Genomic DNA, 12,536 nt, shown 5'->3' with positions numbered 1-12,536 from the left:
GGGAGGGGGGAGGGGTGGTGTTGGAAGTAGGAGGGAGGGGATGGGAGGTGCGGTGGAGGTTGGAGGGAGGGATGAAAGAGGAGGAGGGGAATGATTTGATGACTCAGATCTGTTAGTTCAAGGGTCTGGCAAAAGGACAGAAATCGTTTACAAATGAAAGCGTTTTTCACCATTGAACGGCACACATCCTTGAATCACAATATGCAGTGTCATTGATAATCCACCTCCATTGACCACAATGGAGAGGCCTTCCCAGACAAAACAACACCCATTCTGAGAACATGCTGCAGTTAACTTGAAAACCATGTCACAGCTGTTAAACAAGGGCCAAAGCAAGCAGGCAAGCACACACTGGTCAGCACAAAATAACCTCACGTTCAACGCTAAGTCAATGGCTTTCACCTGTATTACCAGTACACTGTACAAAAACATGAAACTAGTAGCGACCTCAAGTGGCCACCATTGGAACTGTAAGGACTGCATGTTGTCAGCTCTCAGAGGGAGACGTATTCGAGCCACCACTCGTTTTCTGCCCTTCCGTAATTGTTGAATCAATTATTCTACTGGCATAAGGAGAGTAAATAGGTTCATTAAATCCTCCACAATCTGTCTGTCTATTTACATGCAATTTATGGAATCGTTTCAAGGGTCGTCGATTGCCTCCGTTTCAGTTCAATTCTAACCGACGGGGCACGACGGGATCTGTGCAGAGCACAGTACAACATAATCATGCTTTGTGTCACCTCTAGCATAGTTATCAGATCAGAATCAGATATGATTTGGAGCTATCTGTCTCAGCATCTTAAAGACACGTTTATGCGGTACAGTATTTACAAAGGCTTCTATCGGAAATAAATCAAATGTCTATCATTCCTATAATCAATCAGGAAGAGTCAAAGTACCAATGGAGGGTATTCTTAATGTACTTTCCTAACGAGAATCTTTAAGAAACAATATTTTCACATGTGAATTTGGTCTTGGCTTCTTCCGAGTCATTCACACGCACACATCGCTTCAGAAAGGTTGCATGATGTCCCAACCATTCCCATGGATAAAAGATCCAAGCTTCGTTTTTTCCAGTTCCATAAATCACACCCGACACAAGGAATGTAAGGATTAAGTCAAAAGAACACACCTAACTATGACTTAATTTAAACAAAGTATATTTGTCCATCCTTCACTCAGATTAGAGTTTTTCCACACAATACAGCCGTACTCTAGCTGAAGTTAGTGCATTCTAAAGACAGCAAGGTTTGGATTACATAGCTAGAAACCCTGGAAGTGCAACGTTGTCCTACAGGAATGATGAACAAAACAAAGAATATGTATTTAAATGATGAAAAGACCTACAGGTAAAATGGGCTGTCAAAGGCCTACATACAGTCCTGTTTTGGTCTCAACCAGACTTGAGAATAAATCATAAAGAAACAACGGTAGCCTAACACTGAAGTACAAATTATGAAATGTATGACTATTAGTCTTGACGGTTCAACAGTCCACAGGTAAACCATTACTGTATCTAAGTTCGAACAAGGGAATGGATTTTCTTTTACAGTACCTAATGGGTGTCCCTTTTTTTAAGTACCTCACTACTGCTCTTGATAAGGACACAGTGCACCAAGTTAAGCCTTCTTTGACGTAAGTAAGCATACTCATGGAGGAGTCATAAAACATGCTTCTAAAAAACTCAATCTGGGTGCCAGGGAACCAGACCATAGTCTGAGGTTAAGAGTGGAGAAGAGACACCTTTCCCCACAGCCCTGGCTCCTGGTTCCTGGTTCTGGTCCTGGGTGGCAGGGCTAGGCCTCAGACTCCAGGTCCTCCTGGCTTGCCTCGGCTGCCGTGTCTCCGGTCTCTGCATCCAGGAGGAGGAACTTGCCATCATTGGTCAGGGGCATCGATTTCATCAGCTGGGCCAGGGCGGCTGGGTCCTAGGAGACAGGTTAACAAGCAGAGGGTGAGATTATTTATTCTAGGTTTTGATTGGCCGCTAGGCACCTGTCAAGAGGAGCAGCACCAACAAATTCCAGTGTACCTGCAGGCCTACCTGTACTTGCTACAAAGGGCACAAAGGCACTTGAACAGGAATGACAAGCTGTTGATTTACTCCATGATGGTAAATGTATGTCTTGCACGTCAAGCATGTTTTCTTAAATATCATATTTACCTTCTTGGCCTCTATGATATCCTTCCCCAGACTTATCGTGTAACATATCTGCGAATAGGGAAATATAAAGTCATTCACATTGTTCCATAAGTCGTATTTTTGGGGGGTTATAAAAGACGTTTCATCATGAGCCATCATGTTCAAGACATGAAGACGAGGGAGGGTACCTTCTCTCCCTCGGTGTTACTCTCGAAGATGAAGGAGCTGAAGGAGGCCTGGCCCTCCTCCTCCCCCTCGCTCCAGTCCCGCCCCTCCACCACGAAGCCCATGAGCCGGCCGTTCTCCTGGTGGGCTGCAAACACGCTGACGTCCTGCAGCTGGAACTGGGTACACCACACACACTGGGTTTACATTGGCTGTATTTACATTTAGTCATTTAGCAGACGCTCTTATCCAGAGCGACTTACAGTAAGTACAGGGACATTTCCCCCGAGGCAAGTAGGGTGAAGTGCCTTGCCCAAGGACACAACGTAATTTGGCACGGCGGGGCATCGATCCGGCAACCTTCTGATTACTAGCCCGACTCCCTCACCGCTCAGTCATCTGACTCCATCTGACTATATTGTGGATACTATGAGATCTAGGGTTAGGATTGATCTCTTCTAGGTTTCGAATGACTTCTAGGAAACTGTCAAGCGGAGCAGGACCAATTCATTCCAATGTACGTCAACTTGTTACAAATGGTTCAAATCAACTTGAAATTTGAGTTTGTCTGGATAGGCCAGATCCTGGACTGTAATTGCATCTCATTGGTAGAGAACTGGTTGTGAAAAGTTCCAAGAGACATCGTTTTCTGGATGTGTCGTATCGTGATACAAATGAAACGAGCAGAAAGTTGACCAGACTTACACTTATCCGTGTGACCTGTGTTTGAGGGTCAATTAACCTGTCGAGAAAAAACAAAACGTTAGTCCACCTTCTAGCGTCGTTCCAAAAATCAAAGACGTCACATTATGACGTTATCAAGGTTCATCTGGTTCTTTTCGAGATTGGGGTTCAGAGATAAACCCATGGCCACGTTGTGTCCCCATGTGGGGTGTCTGACCTGAGGCAGCTACTGGTGACCATGAGGTGGGACTCGGTGGTCTTGAAGATGTTGTGGATGGCCCGTGCAGCCAGCACCTGCCTCATGGCCTCATAGATCACTTCCTGGTTGTGGCCCGATCGCACTGCCATGGAGCCCAGGAAACGCACTGCAAACACCTGCTGTAGCAAGGTGTCTACGCACACACACACAATGGTTGAACACCACAGGATATGCATTGAATGATAAAACAGAGACGACATCAGTGTTAAATCATTTTGACTGAACTCTTTAGCAAAACCCTCACCATCACTTTCTGAGGAGCAGTCATCATCCGTTTCGCCAAATGGGTTTGTGCGCCTGTGAAGGACACACACACGAACGTACGCACACGCGTGCACACACACAATGTATCCCTGCTGAATTTTCTGGAGGCAGACAGTGGCCCGAAAATGTGTTCCTTTTCATCTATACTTTACGGGGAGTTTTGAGAGAATGCCATCGTACACCAGCCCCTTGACCTCCACCTCTTCCCTGCTCCAGTACCCTCCCCCCTCCTCCAGTAACCCCCTAGCTGCAGTACCTGCCCCCAGCCCTATTCTGGTCCAGGAACTCAGAGGCCGGCAGCATGATGTCAAACTGGATGGGTGTGCCCGGGGCGATGAGGTCTTCCGGTTCGGCGCCCCCAGGGGGATTCTGGGACGCGCTGCTGGAGGACTGCACCCCACCAGGCTTAGCTCTGTAGGGGGGAAGAAGAGTGAGAGTGAATAGAGAAGGAGAGACAGTGGAAATAAATGAATAGAGCAATCACACTATCTAAGAGAGGAGTCTGCCAGCCAAGACAGAAGGAAGTCTTCCTCTCTCCAGTCTAACCTGTCTGGGTTGGGAGAGCCTTCCTGTCTCTTCTCAAAGCTGGTGATGGGGGTGACAGCCTGGATGGCTGTCTGGTTCAGTCTTATGGCCACTGCCTAGCGAGGGAGGCAAGGTGCAATAGCTGTCATGACAGTCGTGACATTTACTCACTGTCAATTCCTAGAGGGCAAAGGTCTTTCAGGAATAGGTAAACTAACTTTGGAGGAACTGCTTTAGTTAGTGTGTGTTGGCCATAATAACCAGTATTGCCATAAAACTAATAAAAAAAAAACAATTTTCAAGTTTAAAGAAGGCAAGCGAATTATTAATGTTATCGATGAATTATTCAGTTAAATAACACAATAGAGGAGAACTACAGAGGTACAAATACGGTTCATAGTCCACATAGGCACATACAGTGTATTTGTTTATATACAAATAGGATGACCAAACACTTGTGTATACACACACCTTCTTTCTTTCAACACTCACTTTTTCTTAAACACACATACACACCTTCTATTGCTTTTCTCAAACACGCTTTCCTTCTCTCTTCTAAACCCACATGCACTCACAACATGAAAATGTCCCCAAATGTTTTCTTCTTAGTTTATTATTAGTCCTCCAAGGGTAGTTAAACAAGACCCGATATATACACACACACACACACACACACACACACACACACACACACACACACACCCTTAAAGAATCCTTGAAGAATGAAGGCGGTGGAACTATCACGGAGGCCCGCTCAGTGCAATAAGATAAGATGCTGTCTGGGCAATAAAAGCTGGAACCACTTCAATGTCGGATGTGTAAAGTCCTTCAGCAGACAAGCAGTAATTCGACACAAAGCCTGACATAGTGTCGTCAAACCTTTAGGCAGCCTGTTTGCGTCAGGCTCAGCAACGGTATCATTGCAACACAGACCAGGCTTCTTGTGCACAGAGTCTGGGGTGTAAAACTCCGACTTTTGATCAAGTCGTGATAACTGCTGTATGATAAAAACCACTGTGGGAAACTGTCTGTGAGGGTGTGGTGTTGGAGAAGGCTGTAGAGCGAGGAGGTGAGGGACAGAGGTATATCAAAGGGTGTGTGTGTGTGTGGGGTTAAAGAGTGGTAGGGAGAGAGAAGGTGCCACAAGAAAGAAACGAACAATCGAGAGAACGAACAAAAGAGAAAAAGGAAGACAGAAAGCAAGTCCGGTGAATCTACCTCGGGATTGTCAGTCAGGTAGATTTGTCTGGAGATGTTGTTTAGGGTGCAGATCCACTGTGGAGGAGACACACACACGTGCGGTTGATTTACAATGGCTCATCACTTGTTGCATGAATGTTGTTCCAGTAAAGCCTTTTAACACAGGTCTACATGAGGCCGATGTGTGGCTAGTGATGAGAAGCTGCAAGATCTTAAAAGCACATCTCCTGTGTCCTTTTGTGACAAAATGTGAACACCAAATGGGAATGTTGGAGCTGAAATGATGTGGTTGACGCCAGATAAACTAAATGTCAGGTATTATACGTACTTCCTCATATTCCCTCTTGCTCTCTGCTTGTAGAATCATTGATCTGGAGCAAATACGACAAATACAAAGTTAATGAATCAAACACAAGGAACAGCGAGAAGACATCTTTGCCTCCATAACGTGCGTGCCGGCCTCAAGTATCTTCAGATGAGATAAAAGGTGGGTGGGGCGTACGTTTTACCAGTGGGTGAGGTGATTTGAAAACAGTATCGTCTGTCCTCGCACTCCACAGCCATGACTGAGCTGTTATCCAGGTCCAGGACCATACCCCCTGCCACTGCTCCGCGTGGCTGGCACATGAGATTCCCTCCCTGGGTAAAGAAGTACAGCCGATCCCAGGCTGTGGTGACAAGGCCCGTTTTACTGTGGAGCGAAAAATAATTTGTTACAGTGTGAACTGTAAATTACATTGACATTACATTTACATGTATGCATTTAGCAGACGCTTTTAACCAAAGCGACTTCCAAGAGAGAGCTTCACAAAAGAGCATAGGTCACTGATCATAACAACGAGATAGCCCCAAACGTTGAGAGCAGCCAAAACATGAAGCATACATTGTGAAAAACCAAATAAGTGCCAAAGGGAAGAACCATAAGAGCATGCAGTTAAACAAGTTACAATTAAACAACATGAAACTCAAAAGGTGCAAGGGTGTACCTGTAGAAAAACAATCAACAGTAAAAAGTTCACAGCGAGTACAAGAATTTCAAACCGTTACAACTAACCAACAAGAGCAACAAGTCTCTCAATAAGAGTCATTGTGATCCTGCAGGAAACTAACATCACGTCCAGCCAAGCATTCTTAAGTGCCGGTGTACCCCCGGAACAAGTGCGTCTTGAGCCTTTTCTTGAAGGTGGGGAGACAGTCAGTGTCCCTGATAGAGGTGGGGAGGTGATTCCACCATTGAGGGGCCAGACACGAGAAGAGCTTGTGTTGGGAAATGAAAGAGTTCATGACTCAGCTAAGGCATTTCCTTCTGCACTGCAGTAGGCTTCTCCTCAATCAAAAATATGATTGTATTCATGGCCATGATGTAGGAGTTGTTGTGAGTCATGCCACCAAAGGGAGAACAAAATGGCTGCTGATGACTTTAACAAGCACTTGAAGGGAAGGTATTCAAATGAATGGCATTCTGCTGAAATTGTCTTCCCTGTGTGTTTCAGATATTTGATAAAGACGGATAGAAAGATTGCTTCTAGAAAGATGAAAAGACATCTGACAGCACTGGCATTTTACTAAATCACAGTGTCAATGGCGCCGATATTCTAACCCCAGCTGTCAAGGGGCGTTCTCTCCTCATGCTTCCCCACAGAAACACAAGCTGACAGTAACCATCTCAACAAACTGTCGACACATTCGATTGCCCCTCTGGAACTGGTTACCTAACAGATATTTGTTTGTTTTTCCATCTAGTGTTTTTAAACTGTAATGTTAACCCTCAATTACTTCCGTCACTCAAATTCCTATCTTCAGCTCATCACGCTTCAAAGATAAGCCATGACCTGTTTTGAAAGTATGAGTGACTGAAATAAGAATACGTCAGTGGCTGAAATTGAATGACAGCAAATCTGAAACTTCTCGCCGGGGTCGAAAGACAGGAAAATTCGAAAAGCAAAAGCGTAGATTTGATCGACAGTGTGCGTATGTGTCTGTCGGTACGCACGTATATACGTGTGCGTGTTGTTAAGGTTCTGCTTACTTCCTGATGTTGAGGTAGCCAGCCCTCTGTATGAGCGTGCGGTTGACCGGCTCGGGGTCGCGGTCGGGCATGTACACTGTGTCCTCCACAGACAGCAGCTCTCGCTGGGACGCACGCATGGCCTCTGCCTCGGAATCCAGCTGGCCCTGGATGCTAACACACACACGCATACACACACACACAAACACATGCACATACAGAAGGAAGTTAAGAACAGTTAAGGGGTCATGGTAATGTACCATTGTACCAAAAAAATAACATTCCATAAATGTTTTGGGGAGAAATCTCCATACCTTTGTGTCATGGTAGATACTGAGGCTAGGAAAGTGTCCATTTTCTTGGAGACCAGATCAATGCCTTTCTTAAAGAAGCTGATCTGAGAGAGAAGGAACAGGACCAAATTCAGCCCTTTCTCTTTTCCAGGAACAATCCAGTACCATGACCGACTGACTATGAAAGCACAGTGTGTGTGTGTGTGTGTATGGGTTGGGGGGGTCCATGGGCTAGGTCTAAATACTGGGGGTTTTGCAGAGTGGTAAGGCTATGTGTGCAGTGTAGTGGGTGCATGGCAGAAGCACCTGGGCCTGTGTGTATCCCAGCATGGGCTCCAGCATGGCCACTCTCTTGCGGTACTGCAGGGCGTTGAGGGCGCAGTAATACTGCATGGACGCTTGGTGCTGCTTCCTGCGAGTGTAGGCCACCTCGCCCACTAACTCGGACTTCACCTGGAGAACCGGAGAGGGTTAGTGATTCCCACGCATACCATACTCACACACACCACTCGACTGAAAATAGCTCTTTGTGTGACCAGGTTGTTCCTGGGCTGTTGAGTTAAGTGCCATCCTTAAAGAGCACTCTCCCAGCATTATTGTGGTACAGTCTGTTGTATATTTCAATCCATAAGAAAACTGTGGATCAATGCAGTCTAGAAAGTACTCCATTGCCCTCCCTCCTTACCTTCTCATTCTCCTTTTTCTTGGGCAGTCTGCTGTACCTGACCATAGCTGCTTCATGCTCTGCCCACGGAGACACGTCGAGAAGACAATTTGAACACTGGTTGCGAATGGAACAAACTCAAAGTAAAATCTAATTGTTTTGTCGCTTTCTACATACCATCAGTGGCAATGCCAAATATCTCTCTCAGAGTGCTTATCTCTGAAAAAGACAAATTCAAAGGTAAGAGATTCCAAAAAATGTACATAACAGACACCAAACCTGATCACTCACCACAGCCACACAGCAGAGCAGCAAAGCTACATCACAAGCTATGTTGTCTGTGATGAACAGATGTTTACCTGTGAGGTCCTTTTCTCTGAACTGAATCATGGGAAACACCATCTTGTCGGCCATTTGTGTGGCCAGCTCAGAGTGCAAAGCATTTAGCTGTGAAGGAGGGATAACACATGAGATGTTCAGTCATAGCTCTGCATTAGGACATCATAAAGAAAACTACAATAACCAGAAGTACCACATACATTTCCTGTTTATGTCAGCCATTAGGTGTGTTCGACTTAATGCAGCGACGGCGGCGCCGACAGACGGCTGCAGTCGGCTGCCTTGAAGCTGAGAATGCCATTGGCTACTTCAAGTCAGCCGGGCTGCAGGCGACGCCGGCGCTGCATGAAGCCGAACGCACCAATTATCTTTGACTGGCTGACCCTTAATAATAATACAAATAATAATACTGCATGTTATTTATAGTGTGCCCTTGATTGGCAAGGCACTCTCACGGTGCTATAGGTTTAAAAGAAGAAAGGTCCCTTGGTGATTACACAGATATTTGAATTAGTAAGACGGTTTAATGCAACACTAACATTCAGAAACAAACTGTGTCAAACCCTTAATGAACACGATCATCTTGCCACCCCTTCCAGTTCAGTGTAGGACAAAGTCCACCTGCTCAGGCTTAGCCTATATCCTGCCATCTGATTGATGTCTGCTCCGAGTTGTTAGTCCACATGGGCAAGCCCACAAGCACCGTGTTTGTTTCTGCTCCAGAGCCTGTGTGGTCGGACAGGCTATGCCCCCCCTTCAGCTGAGGAAGACTAGTCCATCTGTTCCTTCTCTTTCTACCCCTCTAACTCTCTTCCTCTCTACCTCCACCATTGTGATCCTTCACCTACTCCTCCTCCGCAGACATCCGGCCCGGTCTGTGGCAGGGTGACAATCTAGGATCAGTGACAGCGCTGTTTAATGTCATGCTGGTGGTCCCAGTATTGTTACTTTAGCAGACACTTTTATGCAATGTGACATACGGAGGAGAATTTTGAACCTGTGACCTCATGATCCGCGGTCAAATCTCAATCCCTGAGCTCTAATTCCTGTACCGTCTTGACACTGTAGGGATGGCAGTGCTGGCAGAGAACTCTTTCCTTTTCAAATGTTTCACTCCTCCCCTTTTCACTTTCTTTGTCACCACATACAAGCAGGTACACACAAATACTTGCACGCTCAACATTTCATAAACGCTGAATAAAAAAAGAGTTCCCACCTCCTCCACAGTTTTGGCAAAATGCTGTAGTGTGTTGATCACCTCCTCGTCACCTTTTCCAAGAGCAAAGTTCTGATGAAGACAGAAGGAGTTTTAGGTTGAACCACAAAATACCCAGAATCCAACACACCTACAGGACATAATAGTTAGCACTAGGGCTGTGAAGATAGAAATACAGACTTATTCCTAGATGTTGTCATGTTTGACCGTTCCCTCACTCTGACGACCACAATACTGTTAGAACTATCACTTCTGATCCTTGATCTTCTGCTGTACTTTCTACATGTGGGATATCTGTAGGTTGCTTTGGATAAAAGTGTCTGCTAAATACATTGAAATATAAGTAAAATGTTATGTGGAAAACTTCTGGTCCAACATGCAAATCAAATCCTTCATAATATATTGACGCAGTCCCAACACCAATCGAGTATATACAACTTTATGTAGTCACATTCCAAACCAGCGATTCATAAAGTCTACAATCTCTGTGATTCTTACTTTCTTCTCATATTCCAGGAGCTGCTTGGAAAGCTGTTCGGTGGCCAGTCCCATCTCACTCTGGGATGAGGGGCAGAGGGGGGGGGGCAGACAGGAGGGGGGGGGGGGGGTGGCAGACAGGGGAGGGGAGGGGCAGCGGGGGGAGGGGCAGTGGGGGGGAGATGTGGGGGAGGGAGGGGCAGAGGTGGGGAGGGGAAGAAGGGGGGGGAGGGGCAGAGGTGGGGAGGGGCAGAAGGGGGGGGGGGGGCAAAGGGAGGATGTTGTGTTAGTGGACTTATCAGTTTATTCCCTGAGACCCCCAGAAAGCTAGCTTACTATACATCAACCAAAACAACACATACCGGTAATTGGGCTGTGTGTGTGTGCGTGTCTGTGTGAGTGTTCAAGATGTACATGACGTGTGCATGTATGTGTGTGTGCATTGTATGTGTGTGTTACCTGGGCTCCATACACCCTCTGCATGGACTGCAGCAGCTGGTTGGTATAGTCTGTGAGAGTCCCAGCATCCTCCTCAAACACACTGAGCAAGGAGCGCGTCTGTGGAGCAAACAGGAAGTGAGTCGGGGAGTTGACTGTTTCACAGACAGACAAGCATGTGCAGAAAGGCACACAAAGCCACGCAGAGTGAGGCAGGCACACACACAACACAACTGGTTGGCAACCTTGCTGTTGGCAGACCTAATATTCAACAACCTGAACCCACACTGACTAACAGACTTTATTAGACAGCTAAGCAGCAGGTGTTTGCACGGACACAGAGTCTTGACTACTTAAAGGCCTGGTAAACAAACAGGTAAGGGTTTGTATATGTATATAGACGGGTGTGGAAACCTGTTGATACTGAATAAAATCACACACCTAGCAATCGTGCACGACAAATTTAACATAAAATGACGTACAACAACATATGGCTTAAAATTCACATTTACTATCCCAATTCAGCTAAATATGTGCCTTAATTTAAAGTGCAATTTAATCAAAGCTTTAGACTTCATGTCCTAATTGTTCAGTAAAACTGAAATTCCAAAGTGGTGATAATTCACAAGCACATTGGCCTATACCTCCAGCCTATTATGTGGCCTACATTACATTTAATTTGACTTCGTTTTACAGTGTAATGAGCTTAATGTGTGTCTATAGTCTGTTACAGTTAAATGCAACTGGAATATTCAACTGCAAATGCAATGTTATTCTATACAAAACGACAATTCGTGAGCAGTGGCATGCTTATTTGTTTATTAATTTAGTAAAATGCATTTGACTTGTAGCTCTGACAGTAAAAGCTTCGTTTGAGCTGCGTGACTACAGATATGTCGTATCAGACTTGAAACGTTGTCTTATTGACCACTATTGGTCAAGGCCAATGGAGTCTAACATTCAAACCCCTCCCACTACAGACCATAAAATAGGCCCAATCTAAAACCAAATAATAGGGGGACTGCGTTTATGTAAGGTTGATGTAATCTGCTGTAAGGTTTCACACACACTTTGACTGGCACTAATCAAGGGATTCTTGTTAGAATGCCCACTTTTTGTCAACAGTCGAGCTTCGGTAGGAAGCGAGAATCACGTCACCCAACCAGGGGAAAGCACATTTTCGAGCAATATGCATACGAGATGTAGACATGTAACTATATAACAATTGCAATTATTTTGGATCTACTTCCATGAGGATACAGAGCCTGAGACCTTGCAACATTCCCACAACAATGAAGCAATTTAGAGCTGTCACTGTCGTGCTGCGTAAACAGGCTACGAAGAACGACAATGATATTTTGCGTTATCGTTTATCTCTTCACAGCACAGGCTGTATCAAACATAGCATTGCCTTACCTGGGGACTGTCCTGCAAAGAATCTTCTAAGAGCAATTTATGGACGGCCGGCATCGTGTTAGTAACAGTGAGAATAGGAGAATAGGCTTGAATTATTTAGGGAGTGGACTCTCTTTCCCAGAGAGCTTTGTGCGGATGTGGGTGACACGTAAAAGATGCAGGCGGTCCTTTCCTGACCATCCCTTATCATCAGCAAACAGTAGCTTAGTCAAACAAACTACGGATCATCAGCCATATTGACTTGAATACAATGAAGGCAATTATTGTTTAGAATGGTAAATATATTCAGTTCACCATGGTCTTTCAGACAGTTTTAAGCAGGACACATCTCTGAGACAACAGCGTCCCCTGCTGGATAAAAGTTTAACGTCAAGATAAACATGTCGATTTGTTGAATCAGAGAAGGATTTGAACATGACGGTTCTCGGCCTGTTAGTTTTTT

The 12,536-nt window shown here is 45.3% G+C and overlaps 1 protein-coding gene across 1 annotated transcript; it reads right to left on the bottom strand.

Annotated features, from left to right (window-relative positions):
- Positions 1-17: 17 nt before the first annotated feature.
- On the bottom strand, positions 18-12,261 carry appl2 (adaptor protein, phosphotyrosine interaction, PH domain and leucine zipper containing 2). The gene is made up of 21 exons (XM_047034581.1): positions 12,095-12,261; positions 10,700-10,798; positions 10,262-10,321; positions 9,764-9,835; positions 8,568-8,655; positions 8,386-8,427; positions 8,230-8,288; positions 7,851-7,997; positions 7,566-7,648; positions 7,273-7,425; positions 5,746-5,934; positions 5,572-5,614; positions 5,262-5,318; positions 4,065-4,159; positions 3,775-3,930; positions 3,499-3,551; positions 3,213-3,387; positions 3,017-3,053; positions 2,335-2,490; positions 2,168-2,215; positions 18-1,931 (listed from the first exon to the last, which is right to left on the bottom strand). Exons 1-21 carry the CDS (start codon positions 12,146-12,148, stop codon positions 1,800-1,802), a joined length of 1,998 nt encoding a protein of 665 aa, XP_046890537.1. The 5' UTR covers positions 12,149-12,261; the 3' UTR covers positions 18-1,799.
- Positions 12,262-12,536: the final 275 nt, after the last annotated feature.

The sequence above is a fragment of the Hypomesus transpacificus genome, chromosome 14 (assembly GCF_021917145.1).
Source record: "Hypomesus transpacificus isolate Combined female chromosome 14, fHypTra1, whole genome shotgun sequence".
NCBI classification, from domain to species: domain Eukaryota; kingdom Metazoa; phylum Chordata; class Actinopteri; order Osmeriformes; family Osmeridae; genus Hypomesus; species Hypomesus transpacificus.
This window is presented reverse-complemented; position numbering and strand designations above follow the sequence as displayed.

Excerpts from the sequence above, each read along its gene's own strand:
- appl2 (XM_047034581.1), bottom strand. The coding sequence starts at position 12,148 with ATGCCGGCCGTCCATAAATTGCTCTTAGAAGATTCTTTGCAGGACAGT. Across the intron at positions 10,799-12,094 it reads CTTTGCAGGACAGTCCCCAG|ACGCGCTCCTTGCTCAGTGT; the intron begins GTAAGGCAATGC and ends TTTGCTCCACAG. Across the intron at positions 3,552-3,774 it reads CAGAATAGGGCTGGGGGCAG|GCGCACAAACCCATTTGGCG; the intron begins GTACTGCAGCTA and ends TGTCCTTCACAG.